Raw genomic sequence first — 16,129 nt, 5'->3', positions numbered from 1 at the left:
CAGGGCGGTACTACCGCTCTTCCTGGGTGATACTTCCGCTCAGCCAGGACGAAAGAGGGGGGGGGATGCAGAGAGAAAAAATAAACGAAAGTGGGCGCAACAGTAGGGGGCGGCAATACCGCTGGAGCGGTACTACCGCTCCCCCTGAGCGGTAGTTCCGCTCGAAAAAATAGAAGCCCCCCAATACCAAAGAAGAAAAACAAGCGGAAGAAGGCCCGACACTGGCGGGTGGCAGTACCGCTGGAGAGGTACTACCGCTCACAAGGGCGGTACTACCGCTCACAAGGGCGGTACTACCGCTTGTGAACTTCGTGGGCACTTAAAACAGTGCAGCTTCTTTGCTCTAGAAAAGGGACGGGGAGAAGAAATAAGAGATAGTGTTTCACTCAACTTTTCCAAACGCGGATCCCCTCTTAATTGTACGGGGTTAACTATGACTCGAGTCCACCAACCCTAAATCACTAGCTAGGCACCGTCTTCACTTTTACTTCCTGAGGGGAATAAAATTGTCTCGTGCCACTTGATAATTCTTTGAAAGTATATCGCACACGATTAGTCCGCAAATGGTATCGTCATGAACCATCAAAATTACCTAGAAAAAAATTATGTTCTTACAGTTGAGTATATTAATAAAAAATTAACGTCCTAATCAAAAGAATCGAATTTAGCTTGAATAGACTCGAACCGAGGAGTTCAGTACCTGAGTTACTCATCATTTTTTGGCCTACCCAATTTAGTTTCGATGTCATCAGGTACTCGAATTAACTCAAGAAAACATAGAAGAGACTAAACTTTATGATGGGGTACCAATATTATTGTTATTTTTATTCGTGGGCAACTGATGTGATGATACCATTATCACATCATCATTGCGATTGCTCGTGAAAAAATGATGGAAAACGTAGAAAGTCTTGTATTTGATTAGAATGTGTTTTTTAAGGGTAAAAGGATTTATTTCTTAAATACTAGACATGTCATTTATAAGAGAATGAGAAGTAAAATATGGAATCACAAATTCTCAAGAACTAGAAGATCTACTAATGAAATAATTCTTTGCTAACTCATCCACCACACGATTTGCCTCACGGTAAAAATGCTTGAAAGAAATGCTTCTGGACTCCAACGCTAGCTGTTTACAATCGGTCACCATTGCTAGTTGAGGACCAAAATAATCCATTGAGTTCAACGTGTCCACAACAAATAAGCAATCTGATTCAACCTCGACAGAATTGCACCCCACGCTGGCTGCTAGAAAAAGATCGCTCCTGGCAGCAATAAGTTCAACAACATCAACATCTTGTATATGTCGGACAAACCAATTTGCAACAGCAATAAAATCTCCTTTTTCATCATGAGCAATTTTATCAAAATATGTTACATATATCGTGCACTCTAGTTCAGTTTTTAACCGGAACCGGACTAAAATTCCAGTTTGCAAAAAAAAAAACAGTTTTGTTTGTCATTTTAGGAGACCGATTTCTTTTTTATAAAGAAAACCTTCGGCTTGGTTCCCGTTATACTTGGGACGCCAGGGTCTTCTGCGAATGGGTCTTCGTGAGCGGTCACTACCGCGCATCCGCTTCGACGTTTGGGTCGACACATGCGTTCAACGCTGGTCCGATCCATTTTCGCTGACGCGTGAAAAAAATCAAGCATTAAAGCCGTTCACGAAGGCCGACGAGAGTCCACGCGTTTTCATTACATTTATAAATGAAAAGGAAAAAAAACTAGGCGTCCTCGTTGTCGGCGGCGAGGTCGGGCAGTGCCGGTGTCGGCGATGACGCAGCACGGACGCGCTCGTTCGCCAGGCGCAGCGCCATCTTAGCATGGAGGTAGGTGGCCTCCTCCGGGAGCATCACGCGGGCATAGACGACGAGGTTATCGCCGTTGTTCATGCCTGCTAGCTGGGGTCGCCGACGAGGAAACAGAGGGGTGGCGAGATGGGGAGGGGGATTCCGGAACAGAGTGCCGTACCCCACCGCACATTTGGATTAAAAAAGGCCGACCGCGGTCGTTAACGTGTTGGCCTGATGAGGGCGGTCGTAATAAATTATGTTGATCGCGGTGGTTGGGGAGGACACCGAGGGGGCACGCGCGCGTCCGCTTCATGTCCGCGCCGACGCATTTCAGTCCCAAATTTGGGTCGAAAATGGGTAGGCGCGGACGCAAAGAGGACACACAACGAGTCAGCGTGTTGGGCTATCCGTTTTGTCCGCGTGGCTGCAAAGTAGATTTTATGTGCTTTCTAGCTTAATTGGATTCACCTTCAAATTCATCCGGAGCCTGAAGATATCGACCAAACAATATGATGTTGCACCAGAATCCGAGTCAAACAACAAGTCCAAAGGTGTTGCATCACCTCCACTTGAGCCCATAGGCCTTGTACGACATAGGGTTAGTTTTAGGGTGCCTTGGGATGTCCTCCCACCTCCTTGGCCGCCACCCATTGCTCCTATATAAGTAGATCAATCTGGTAGCTTTTTTTGCTTGGGTTTTGTTTAGATTACAAGTTCGCCATAGCTGCAACTTCGTGTTCTTCGTTTGTGTTTTACGACCAGACAAAGGCGTCACAAAAACCCACCTTCATCAATAAAGCTTTCCTCTTACATTCCCAATATCCCGATTGCAATCTTAGTTTCTTCCTTGTTCCTTGTTTGCGTGCAGGAAACAGACCCTCATGGTTAGGTCGATCGTGCTCCGGTGTGGTCAATAACCTCTCGGAGTTGGTTTAATGATTGGTAAGGCGCGACGTCCTCACACGTTCGTAGTCGGATCATCAAAGTCTACTCCACCAAAACGATAACCACCATCTCATCGAAAGACACAGACAACTTCGCCTTTATCAGGATCTCACCTCTCACGGCGGGCTACTACTATGCTGCTCACAAAGTTCTCAAGCGATGATGCTCCACCGGTTCCAGAGGGTTTGGTTGTTTCTTTTTCTCTCTCCAGTGGCGACGATGGTGAGTGGTGGATGTGGCATGTGTGTGGTTATGATTAGCTTGTTCTTCTTTCGTATCCTATGTGGTTGTACTTGTGTGTATTACTCTATATATTGTTTCTTCTTCACATAATATTTTTTCCATTTTTATTTACTTCTTATATTAGGTTTGTCTAAAATCAAATTCTATATATTTTTAATAAGCTTGTAAAAATATATATTAACATATACACTGGTACACACCAAATCTATACCATTAGATTAATCATTGTATATTTTCACATTATATAAATTTGTTACTACTAGGAAACATGCCCATGCGTTGCAACATGAATACATATTAATCAATGATTATTATTTTTTTGTTTAAAATGATTAATTCTACTTGGCAGTCTTTAGCCATGACACATTTACAAGTTACATAGTAATTTATTAAATAAAATGTCCATCCATGTTAAGCAATGCATATAATGCCCACATCTTAATATACTATAGCCGTTGATAAAACTACAATAATTCAGTCTCATTGAAAATATCAATTGTGCACATGAATTTGTCTAAATGGAATTCATCATATGTATCGTAGGACCATCAAAATAATAACATGATTAATGGTGCATCTTAAACCTAATTATAGAAATAATTAACATGCAAGATAATAACATATTTGAAATGTACACATTTTTCTGTGGAATTTTCATATATAACATGTTGAATTTAAAGTTAGGGTTTGAAAGATATGGTTTTTCTAAAAGCATTTGAATCTGTCCAAAAAGGAAAAAACATTACAAATATACGAACTGCAACATTGTGCAGCCATCTGCTAGCCGAGGCTTGGGCAAGTCAACTTTATCCTACGCTAACGGAAATTAGAGAGAAAACAAAAATATATATCATAAGATCAGAAAAATTATATTTTATATACATCGTACACTATGTTTTTATGTTTATAATTTTATGTGACATAAAATACTTTTTATGATGATTATAGTAATTTTTTACAATATTTTTTATTTATAAAATAAAACAAAAATTTATGGAATGTAAATTATGATGCATTGATGTTGAAATAAAAGGAGTAAATAATCCTATTGATCATCCATGGTGAAGAATGTTTATATATTTGATTAAACTTTATACATTTTGGCTTTCTAATATGGGGGCTGCTACACGTCCACCGGTGGATGTTTAATAAACATTCGCCACCTGGACGACCGTCCGATCTACACGGTTGGCCATTCGATCCGCGCGTGGGGCTTCGGTCGGGCACCCAGTAATTCCTGAAACGACGGTCGAGTTGCAGAAACAATCGATTTGTTGCAAAAAATAAACTTTGGACCCATTAATTCCTGAAACAACGGTCGAGTTCGAGAAACAATTGTTATGTTGCAGAATTCTTTTTTCCTTCGTCTTTCTGCAAACATACGTACTATTGTTGAAGAAAAATTTACAACAAAAGTCTTGTTGCAAAAATACTTCTGCAACAAAGATCAGGTTGCAGAAAAATTTACAACCCTTCGTGGTGCAGCTTGCCGCATGCGGAGGGCCGGCCGACGTCGGGGGCGAGCGGCCGACGGTGCGGGGTGAGTGGGGGAAGGGGGAGGGCCGGCTGGCATCGGGACATTGGGGCTGTAGCGGAGCCGCAAGCGGGCAGGGATGCGGCGACGCTCCGACGGCGCGGGGGCGACGGGAGGCGAGGTAGCTGGCCCCTTGGTCACGAGAGCTCGCCGACGGGGCCGGGAGCAGGCCGGGGAAAGAGGTCGGACGACGGCACATGACGAGACCGTGCGACGGTTGCCGGGGTGGATCTGGGCGTCAGCAGGGACTCGGTGCAGTGACGAGGTGGAGCTTCAGGCGACCATGGCAACGACAACAGCTCCGCGCGAGGGTTGCATGGCACCAGCCAAACGACGGACGAGGTCGACGGGGCTGATGCGAAGGCGCGGCGTGGAGCCCCAACTTCAGGACCGTTTCTGAAACAAGGATCCAGTTTCAGAAAACGGTTTGCGACTAGGTCGCTGCTTCGTTGGGCACGAGCACGGTCTTATCCATCAGATCAAGACAAATCAATGGATGAATGAACGATGAATGAATCGCACGGATCAACCGGTGGGAGGTAAGAGTTTTCCTTCTAATATGCGAGTGAATAAAAACGAAGAGAGTATAATCTCTTACATTTCCCTCACGCGGCCTACTCTTATTTACGGACTAGTGCCATCGCCTACCTACACGTTCGCTGGGCCTCCTTTTCCCCTCGCCGTCCTCAGACCGACGCGCACCGCCGCCTCCCATCAGCATCTCCTTACGCTGCCGCCGCCTAACTCTCTCCCTGTGCCGGAGGCCCAGCTCCCCGTAGCGTCTCGTGTTCCACCCCTTGAATGACTCCAGCCTCCGACTGCACGCGCGAAGCCCTCCTTCGAACTCGACATTGACACCGACCCCATCGGCACCGGCACTGGCGCCGGCGAGGCGAGGCGAGGCGACCAGCCGAGTGTCACTTCCTCGAATTCGTTCAGATCGTAACTAGGTCCTGACAGCGAACCCCTGTCTAGCTAGTTGCCTCGCCCTCTCCCTGCGCCGTTGAGAGCGAGGAGGAGGAGGAGGAGGAGGCGATGGGGACCATGACAATCGGTGCCAAGTACAAGGCCACGCTCAAGGACCGCGGCACCGGCGGCGTCCTCCGCATGGTGGGTCACATCCTCACTCGCCGTCTCCGTCCTCATCCCCACCCCATCCGAGACCCCCTTTAATTCAGGCACCTTGTATTGGTCTTGGTTCTGTTGGTTGGCTTGCGCTGGCGTTGCTTTTGCTGCTCGGTTGTCGGGGTGGGTTGCTCGGCAGGGGGTTTATCGGTGTTGAGGTACCCAACTGGTTGATCCCGAGCAGGTCTCTGGTTGGACGCAAAACGGAACAGATTGAAGGATGCTGCCGCTTAGGTCGGACGAGTGCGTGTGCCTGTGTTTTCCTCATTGTTGTATGTGTACCGCATCCAACCTTCGGTTTAGTCGAGGAACAGAGTAACTTTGATCCGCCGTAAGTTAGCATTGCGGTTGGAGCAAAAGGATTGTGTGTCAAACCCGGTGCCTCGTTTGCCTTTAGTGGGAGCCAATTTGTGCCCCGAGCAAGAACATCCAGTTTGTATAATGAAATTGGGGGCTAAACACAGGCTAGTATAAAAAACTCCGCTTGGGGCAGTTGTTTGGTCCGTGATTGCATTGTTTATATATGATGTTCCTAGTATTCTCATACTTGGTGCTGATGCAGCAAGGCGCAATGCTTCTTTGACTTAGTGGGTATTACTTTTGAATAGTCATCTCTGTATGTTTCAGCTGGTGTGAATCGTTCATTCCTTTCTTACAGCTGCTTGCAAGTCATTATAATGGGCTTCTTTGATCTAACTCATATTATTTCTTTGTTCTTGTAACTGCAGAGTGAAGATAAGTTCACATTTACCCCTAATGATCCACGCTCACTAATGAAGCTCAGTGTCGATTTTCAAACCATCAAAGGTACTTATCCTTTGTCCATATGCAGCGCTGGTTTCTATAACCATAGCACTGAGTGTTGTACACAATTGAAGTACTGTCATTGTTCTGATGTGTTAGTTTCCTTGTCCTGATGTGTTAGGAAACTATTGAATTGTAGATAGATGACCATTTACTAGATGTGGTTTGCGATTTGCTGTGGGTTTGTTTGAAATGATTTAACAAAATGTAGAATACTTACATCCAAGATTACATATTCCTAAAACGTACATCCAAGATTACATATTCAGCAGTAGGCAATGCATGTTGGTTGATGGGAATTGATTTCATGGCCATTACCAATATGCTTGATGGTAACTTTGTAGCTTCTTCGTACATGTGCTTCAGGCCATAAGTTCAACAAAGTAGATGGTAGCAAACCAACACCGGCGTTATTGAATCTTTCAAAAGATTCTGACAAGGTATGGTCCATTAATTATATAAACATCCTGTTGAGTTTGGTTGATAGGCATATCCTCTACATTTATTTCTATGACAGAGAAGATTGTGATTTCCGTGCTTTTTTCAGGGGGGAGGCTATATTTTTGAGTTTGACAATGTTGGTAACCGTGATTTGTGTCGTGACTTTGTAGGTAATGTTCGGTAAATGTTTCTAATAGGCATGTCCTTTTCTTCCATCAAATAGATCACATATTATGAACAAATACATCGTTTGAAAATGATTATTCTTGCTAGATTGAGTATATGCATTTTTAATGTTACTTTTGGTCCTTCAGTATTTAGATTTTGAGTTTCACCTCTGTCTGCACAATTTTTGCTGACAAAATATAGAATTAACTTATGATGTTGTCCTTTCAGCTAGGGTTTTAGGCAAATATCAAGGTACTGTGCCTGCTAGACCAAATGTACCTCCTGAATTATCAGCTGTGTCAACTGGTCCAGAACAGCTCAGTTCTGCCGAAATGGAACGTCGAATGAAATTGCTACGAGAAGACAGGTAATATCTGTATTTGAAACACCCTGCATGTTTCTTCTGCTGACAGCAACATTGGGTATCAATAATAATTTAATACTAAAATGCAACAGTGTAAGCTGTCTTGCTCTCTTTAGTAATTTTTGCCGAGCCCTTATGTGCTTGTGCTTTTCAATTGATTACCTGATTCTAAGATTTCTTCTGTGAAGTATGCATTTGGCTTTCGTAGGTTAATGTATTCAAAGACGATACTAGAGCTTCACTTTTAACTGGTCTGTTTCATCAGCATACAATCTGTGCAACATTACATAAGGAAGCTGGTAGCATAGCTGCTAGATTGAAAATGGTATGCCTTTTATGTGTTGTAACTGTACAACTTTGAAAGACCCAAAATAAAGTGCAGATGCCAAAATGTTTTTCACCTATCCATTTTTTGTATGGGAATGTCATTCAGATATATTTTCTAGCGTGTCTGAATTTGCTTGGGACAAAATGCTACTGTTGTTGGTGCAATGTCATTTGGTTCGACATTATTAAAATTAATAGATCACATCAGGAGAATGTTCACGCTGTTAGGTTAACAGATCTGCGTAGCTGCAGGGATGAACATTTAATCTACGTATGTTGTTTTAAGAGCATGATAGAGACGGATTTGCAGACCATTGTAGCCGACCAGAGGAAACACGGCTGCATTGTATTATTGGCTCGTTTTGTCTTGTTGAACCCTTCTCTGTTTGCAGTGAACTGCAGAAGTTACATAAGAAGTTTGTGCTTGGCAATATTCTCCAAGAGTCTGAATTTTGGGCAACAAGAAAGGTAAAAACTGCATGGATACAATTCCTGTTTGTTTTGTAGTATATTTTTGTTTAGTCGCAACCAATACTTATTTAAGTCCTTTTGCAGAATTTACTTGACGATGAAACAAGCAAAGGATCAAAACAAAAGCCAGGTTTCAAAAGTGCCATGCTAGCTGATGTTAGGCCATCAGCTGATGGACAGGTATGCTATGGGTCTATAATCATTGCGAACCTATGTGGCATACTATGATAGTTTTTGTAGTGCATGGCTGTATCCCATCAGTTATTGACTTTACTGGATGTTGATTATCTTAATTTACTCATTTCTTATTTATGTCTATCCTTTCACAGACAAATAAGGTTACTTTCAGTCTGACTACTGAGATTATCCATCAGGTACATTCTTTCTACCTTGGCAATGCATTATCATCTAAAGCAGGTGTGCCTGCTAGCATCATTTGTTACTTCTTCAACTATCATAAATGCAGCTATGCATTCATCTAAATGCTGGCCTGCCTGGTAGCATCATTTGCAATATTTTTAACTGTCATGTGTAGTGCTATGTACCTAAAAAGGTTTAATGCTATGCTTGATGGAATTTCTAAACAGTTTTGTTCTTTAATAGGTTCCACTTGACCAACTATTTATTAGCACCTATTGCTTTCTGTGAAAGGAGCAACATCCCACTTGTTTTCTTAGGGTAATGTATTGACACATGGCCCTAGACTCCATGTCATCCTCACTGGGTGGTATTTTGCAAACTGTACCTCTTTGTGATGATACTGTTCTATTTTTCTTTTCTTTTTCAGTACTTGACATACATATAGAATGGTATGATCCCTTGTCAAGCCCATTTTACGTCATGAAAATGTAAATATGCCATTTTTACTGCATGAAAAATGTAAATTTCACTGGCTAGCTATACCTGTTCAAAAACCTTCATGGGCTACTCAAACACATTCTTGCATCTATTAGTCTGGATCATTGAAGCTATGCTCAGGATTGGCCTGTCTAGACTATCAGGCATTGCAAGCCTGTCCTGGCCACTTAGATTGCAGGTCACGCTGCTGTCTGGTCGAGCATCCTGTATTCTTGTGATCTGGTGTTCCACCAGGAAGCTGCTGGTCATGACCCCATGCGTTAGCAATGGGAGAAGGGCAGAGGGGAGGAGACGCAGATTGAGAGGAAGTGAGCTAGTCCTAGCAGTTATGTCTCTCCTCATTTTGTTGCGATCCCTACTGGTTGTTCTCATTGTTGCTGTCACACCCGCCATCACTGTTCGCCATTGTGTTCTGTGTTCTTGCCATCAGATGCAAGAAAACAAGGGTGATGGCGGGGGACTAGGAGGGAGAGGTGGTGCTAGGAAGGGAATTAAGGCTGGGGAGGGGAGGTGATATGATGGCCCTTGTGGGCGTTTATGTTGATTTGCTGGAGCTGTGGGCTGGTTTCTCTCACTGCCCATTCCCTTCTCATTCTCTTCTTTATTCCCTTCTCCGAATACATTTAGACTGGATCGATGTGTTATCTGACTCTTAGGGTCATCAACCCGGATTCATCGGCCGACATTCCTAATGAGTGTCGTGAAGAACATTGCCCCTTTTGACTCACACATGTAGCCACCTGTGAGTGAGGCCACACCGTTGTGACCGCATTTCTCGACCCGGTTGAACAGGCTTGTTCTGATCCTTGGGCTGGGCTACACCTGCTCAGTATAATACTAGCTTACCTGTCATACAATATTAACCATGTACTCCCTCCGTTCCTAAATATAAGTCTTTCTAGATGTTTCACTAATGGACTACATACGGATGTATATAGACATATTTTAGAGTATAGATTCACTCATTTTGCTCCGTATGTAGACACCTAGTGAAATATCTTAAAAGACTTATATTTAGGTACGGAGGGAGTAAATGCTAAACTACAATATTGTTTATTGGATGTCGAATAAGTCTTGAAAATCAGTTCTTATGAATATGATATCTTATTTGATGTTTTGCAGATTTTTGCAGAAAAGCCAGCCGTGCATCGGGCATTTTTAGATTATGTCCCGAAGAAGGTAAGATAGTGCATACTGTATAATGTATATACTATTGTAATGTGCCTTACCATAGGCTTTAGGAAGCTTGAGCTTAAGTTGGAGTTAGTTTATACTTTATACTATATCTGTGTTGGCATAAAGTGGATTTGGTTTCTCATTTGCTCTGTTTTTCCTTCATCTCCCATGACTATCCCGAAAAGTTGTCAGAAAAGGATTTTTGGACAAAATACTGTAGAGCTGAGTATCTGCTTAGGACAAAAAATACTCTAGCGGCAAAAGCTGAAGCTGCTGAAGATGAGGAATTAGCCATGTTTTTGAAAAATGATGATATACTTGCCAAGGAGGCAAAGCTCAAGGTATAATTCTAGCTGTTTATTGTTCTTATCCTGCATATTTCCTTCAAATTTTTTTGGTGACTCAATTCTTGTTTACAGATAAAACGAGTTGATCCAACATTAGACATGGAGGCAGATGCAGGGGATGACTACATCCATCTTCCTGTCTGTTTGTGTTCTTGCTACTGTTTTGTTATATCTACAACTTCACAAAAACGAGTCATTTATTCGTTTCTCATAATGAGCAACTTCTTCTGCTATTTTGATCTACAACTTTGTCTGCTATTTTGATCACAACTTAGTCCTATTTTGAAAAGAATCATATTATTCTTCGGGCATCTAGGATCATGGGATTCTCCGTGATGGCAGCAGAGAGACAACTGATACTGATAGTGAGTTGGCTAGGAGAACACTTTCTCAGGATCTGAATCGGCATGCTGCAGTTGTTCTTGAAGGGAGATCAGCAGGTGAAGTTTTGACTCAACTCAAAAGTTTTCATGCTGTCTCATTTAAATTTTTGCGTACTGAAGTTGATTGGTCAAGCATGCTATTACTATCAAATGAGATGATACTGACATGCTAACAGCCTAACAGTTCTCCTGCAACTGCACTTCTTCTACTGGCTTCCTGTTTGTCTGTCTAATACTTTCCTGAAAAAGAATGCACCGACAATTGCACAAATCAGCTGTCTTATACTGCTGGTTGGTTGCACACTGTAATGTGTAGTGTAGTACCTGCTCTGTACTGGTGTACTTTCCCCTTCGCATCAGAGGAATGCCAATAATTTCTACTTTGCATTTGCTTGATGGCTGTTAATAACTTAGTATTAATGCACCATATGGTTTCAGTACGGAAGGTGATTGTGTTTGTTATGCGTCTTTTTGCAGATATTGAATCAACTGATACGAAGACTGTGGCTGAAGCACTTGCAAGGTCCAAGAAGGGTTAGTAATTATATCGCTATGTGCATCTTTTCTCACCCTACTTAGTTCCTTACTAGGCTGATGAGTTATCAACTGCAGAACCACCTCCTAGCTCTGTTGCTGATGATGCTAGTCATGAAAGATTGGTAAAGGCGGCCCGCATGACTGAGATAGAGGATCTGCAAGCTCCACGAAGTCTCCCATATGCACTACTTTGTATAAAGGTAGTTGGCTCATATGGCTTGATATAATATATCAACTCAAGTAATATATCGCAAGGTTATGATTTTCATGCCTTTCTTGTCTTTATAGGATCCTAGAGAATATTTTGATTCTCAGCAAGCAAATGCTCTGAGACCTTTAGGTAGTAACGATGGAAGAAAGGCCCGCAGCTGCAGCCTTAGTACGGATGATGCATTCCGTCATTTAATGGATCAAATATCTTCCGTGAAAATGAACTGTCCGGTTGTTCAGTCAGATGTTGCTCTAAAGGTAAGCAGTTTTACTTGGGACCTGGTACCAATGTTCTAGAGTCAACTTTACGGGGATTAGGTCCTGTTTCCTTGAAAGATGCATGTCTGTAGATATATCTGACTTACTAGTACTATTTCGTAAGCAAAATTGTTGGTGTACCTCATCCAATGTAGGTCAATCTTGTTTCCTCTGTAAACGGGATGTTGGTTCTTTGTGTCTGTACATATTGTACATATTTTACTGGAAGAGAGTTTGCTCTTCGAAAACTAGTGAAGTATTTGCATAGAACTAGCCAATCAGTTCCCAACCATTTCTTTGGACACAATGATAAGCCCAACATTCTAAACGGTACAAACACTTCTACTGAGGGGCGTATTAGGTATGACTATGAGAAAAGTTGATGTTTGTGTAACTGTTTTATATATGACTAACACCTTATCTGGTCCATAACTTTGCATTGCCAAAAAAGAAACAGTATCCATTTTGCAAATGAAACTAGTTTACCTTTCTTTGTTTTGTTCCAATTCTTAATATTCGATTGTCATTATCAACATCTCAATACTCCCAAGTTTTCCTTACAAACACACGTTTTGCATGCTGTGGCTTCTCTATTCTTAAGCTATTAAATTGCATGAGCAGGAAAACCTAACTACCTACATGGTATGGGCCTAGGTTCTTAATGAATTGAATGAAGGAATTTCACGTTCACGGAGGCTTAATCTTAAGAATCCCCAAGACAGTCTCCTTGGCCGTCTTCCTCACCGAACACGGGATGAACTTATGGATGTGAGATACTGCACCTATTTACCTTTTACGCAGAAACTGTACCATGCTTCCAAGCTGTTCTAGAATGTTTATTTTCCGGGTTTATCTTAATGTATCTTTATTTATTTATTCATGTATATGTGTCCGACATTCTAAAATCTTCTTATCATTGCACTCAATCTTATTGTACATCTTGTATTGACAGAGTTTCTTGTGACTTGTCTATTTTTGTAAGCATTGGATGGCTATCCAGGAGTTGCTGCGCCATTTTTGGTCATCATACCCAATAACAACCACAGTCCTTTGTAATAAGGTGTATTGTCACTCCTATCTTATCTGTACTATTTTGTAACCCACAGGTAGTATTTCAGTAGAAGTTGGTAAAAGTAGCTCAGTTGCTGGGTACTTTCGTGCTTCAAGATAAGAACAACATCAGTGCATATTATATATGTGAATAATAACTAATAACAATGCAAGTAGAAATGTAGTCATGAAGTCTGATGTGCTGCCAACGTGGTTTTCTGTTTCCTTGCTATCAGTAATTATGGAATTCAGTGTCATACTGTCATGAACTCATGACCGGAAATTGACCACCACCAGGTTCTTCTTATTATATTATTGGCTATCAAAATGTTGCATTTAACGACCCCATTTGTTTCTAGCTTTTTTTCATACTACATTAAGTCTGTTAATAAAACCAATCACTTTTAAATAGCAGATGTTAATATTGTCTTATACAGTCTACTATTGGTATATTTGCGTACACAGCGTAATAGTAAGTCAAGGATGCCCAGATTGATGGTTATGTTCTTACTGTGGTTTTGTCACTAATTTATGATCTAGATACCTGGTAGGACTGCTATATCGTAAGCTATCTTAAGCAGTTAAAACACCCAGAGCATTAATGCCTAGATGTTTATGTACTTGTCCGGTTGTTCCACAGGTTCAACGGCTTAAGGAAGCAATGACACAGATATATCAGAAGTTACAGGTTAATCTTCCACAGCACAATTGATATTTGGAATCTAATTATAACTGAAATTGCCTTTTATTATATTTGTATGCATAATTATGGAATTGTTTTCCTTGTTGCTAAAAGATTGGTGGCGAGGTTTCTTCAGCATTAAATAATGCATTGTGTGTGCAACTTCATACGTGCAGGATATAAAGGAATCTGCACAGCCTGATGTACGGCATGAAATATCTCAACTCGTAAAGCCCATGACGCAGGTGCCTACGGTTCCTTACTGTTGTGTTTCATTACCCCATGAATTATCTGAACTTTGAGAAAACTACCCACCTATACCTTTGTCATGATTTAGCTGCTAGATGCATTTCCATATTTGTAAAGCGGAAGGATATGGCTCAGAGCAAGTATATTTTAATGAATGCCTTTATTTTCATTTGCTGGTTTTGGTGCTCATTGGATACTTCCTCGCGGTTCATGCCATAAAACACATGAATACCAGTTTTCTTTCAATAATTTTTAGCAAGCTGATTATATATAATTCCCAGGCGCTGGATGCTGCATTCAACCATGAGCATGACCAGCAGCAGAAATCTTCAAAGGCCGGGAGCAAGCCTAATGGTTTTTGAGCAGAGAACACCACCCATAAGGATTCAACCTGATTATTGCTAGAGCGTGTGAGGGCTACCACACCCACACCCGTGAGCTCTAGGCGGCAATTGAAGAGGCACTTCTGGAGGATTTGATTTTGCCGTGTATTTTTATTCACACGTGGCACATAATAACATGCTTAGTTGCAAATTTTGCCCTGGACATGTCGTATCCCTCCTAGCTGTTTCAAGATAGAATCATCATTTTGGATCTTCATTTTATTTTATGGATGGCCTATTTGTTATGCTCTACCCTTGCTATGGCGATGTGCAAATGGTATAAATAATTAAACCCCAACGGAAAGATAGATATACCATGATTGATATATCAGCAATTTTTGTTAGGCATTGGAATAGCTTGTAACGTGCATCTTCTTCTATGGGTGTTTTCAAATTAATGTGTTGCATTGCCAACAAGAAAAATGTTGGTACAAAATTAGAAGGGTTAATTGGATTCATGCCACTGCAACTTTCATGAGTTGGAATAATGCCATTATAAAAACTGAAGTTGGAAATATGGCACTACAATTTTCTCATACCTCTACATATGCCATTTTCTTTACTTAGAATATCGGTTCAAAAAAAAAACTTGTATCTCAGTGTATATTTCCAATATTACTGAGGTTGGGGAATCAGCACCCGCATCGGGGGTCCCCTTCAGCCGCGGCTTGCCCATCACGCCCTCCTTCATGGCTGCTGCTGAAAGAAGGAAGCAACCGACCGAATTCACGTCAACCTCTCCATGGTTGCTGATGACAAAGCTTTGAGGAGTAGCGGCTTGTGCACAATGGGAAGCGATTTAAGGAAGTTGCACAATGGGAAGCGATTTGAGGAAGTGGGCATCACACGACAGCTGGGAGCTGGCAGCACAACCGTCGAGGAGGTAGTGGGGAACGACCGAGGAGCTCAGCATGGGGAATGCAGCATGCGGCGTTTGCTTCTGTCGTTCGGCTGCAGCGGCACGGAGCGACGTCCTCGCATAATACCCCTGTGTCTAGCGTCCTCCCGCCGCTCCACTCGCGATAGGGATAGAGCATGGCGAGCTCAGCTTTGTGGGCGACCTTGTGCACGGCGGCGTTCACCTTGAGCTCCTACAGCACGGACGTCCTGGAGCATGCTGGTCGCGCTGAGTGGTTGGGCTTGCCATTGACTTTGCCGAGCTCGAGTTCCTACAACCCTCGAACCGGTGGAGGCCGTGAACTTGTTCCTGTCGAAGGTCACCGAGCTCGTTACGAACTGTAGGCTGGGCGACAACGGCATCGAGCCGGGGAAAGGTGGAGGGGCTCGGCATGGCGGATGCAGCACGTAGGTGGAGCCGTACAACACCATGGCACCATGGGACACCCGCGACAACCAACACATGCGCGCATTAGGCGTAGCACGGTGGCCTATTGACATAACCAATTCATAAAATGAACGGTACATGAAAAAAGTTTCGTTGACCTAATCTTTTTATGTGACGTCTGACAAAAAAATGCCACACTACATCATGTGGCCTCTTAGTCCTAGGCGTCGCACCTCCGGCCATGCTGGCATCCCTGCCAGGCCCGACCCCACCCCACCCGCAGTGTGCCGCTTAAGGCAAAGGCGCCACACATGCAAGTGTGGCGCCTTGCTCTTAGGCGCCACATTTTAACTTATTCAGCTGCAGGCCGACCCTCCACCCCGTCCCCCCGTCCCCACTCCCACACATCTCAAGAACATCAGCTCCGCCCCTTCCCCCTAGTTCCCCTCTCCTCCCTTCTCAAATATCTCCCCAAATCAAGTAGATCTAAAGG

The 16,129-nt window shown here is 42.7% G+C and overlaps 1 protein-coding gene across 2 annotated transcripts; it reads left to right on the top strand.

The window, feature by feature from the left end:
• Window positions 1-5,133: 5,133 nt before the first annotated feature.
• Window positions 5,134-14,596, top strand: LOC123408345 (general transcription and DNA repair factor IIH subunit TFB1-1-like). 2 transcript variants are annotated; one of them, XM_045101469.1, is made up of 20 exons: window positions 5,141-5,628; window positions 6,372-6,450; window positions 6,814-6,887; window positions 6,995-7,058; window positions 7,285-7,423; window positions 8,140-8,215; window positions 8,303-8,398; window positions 8,548-8,592; window positions 10,199-10,255; window positions 10,438-10,593; window positions 10,672-10,737; window positions 10,916-11,039; window positions 11,460-11,516; window positions 11,595-11,719; window positions 11,808-11,987; window positions 12,642-12,755; window positions 12,970-13,047; window positions 13,678-13,725; window positions 13,896-13,964; window positions 14,250-14,596. In XM_045101469.1, the coding sequence occupies exons 1-20, from the start codon at window positions 5,554-5,556 to the stop codon at window positions 14,328-14,330; spliced, it is 1,803 nt and encodes a 600-aa protein (XP_044957404.1). In that variant the 5' UTR covers window positions 5,141-5,553; the 3' UTR covers window positions 14,331-14,596. The 2 variants fall into 2 exon arrangements, with proteins under 2 accessions (XP_044957405.1, XP_044957404.1); XM_045101470.1 differs by lacking the exons at window positions 12,970-13,047; window positions 13,678-13,725; window positions 13,896-13,964; window positions 14,250-14,596 and having other exon boundaries at window positions 5,134-5,628; window positions 12,609-12,736.
• The last annotated feature ends 1,533 nt before the right edge of the window (window positions 14,597-16,129 follow it).

The sequence above is a fragment of the Hordeum vulgare genome, chromosome 7H (assembly GCF_904849725.1).
Source record: "Hordeum vulgare subsp. vulgare chromosome 7H, MorexV3_pseudomolecules_assembly, whole genome shotgun sequence".
In the NCBI taxonomy this organism is placed as follows: domain Eukaryota; kingdom Viridiplantae; phylum Streptophyta; class Magnoliopsida; order Poales; family Poaceae; genus Hordeum; species Hordeum vulgare.
Note: the sequence above shows the minus strand (reverse complement) of the source record. Positions and strands in the feature narration are given on the sequence as shown.

What these genes read in the sequence shown, in the direction of transcription:
- LOC123408345 (XM_045101469.1), top strand. Translation starts at nt 5,554, where the DNA reads ATGGGGACCATGACAATCGGTGCCAAGTACAAGGCCACGCTCAAGGAC. An exon ending in CGATTTTCAAACCATCAAAG is followed by an intron (nt 6,451 to 6,813) that starts GTACTTATCCTT and finishes CATGTGCTTCAG; the next exon opens with GCCATAAGTTCAACAAAGTA. An exon ending in ATGACTACATCCATCTTCCT is followed by an intron (nt 10,738 to 10,915) that starts GTCTGTTTGTGT and finishes TCGGGCATCTAG; the next exon opens with GATCATGGGATTCTCCGTGA.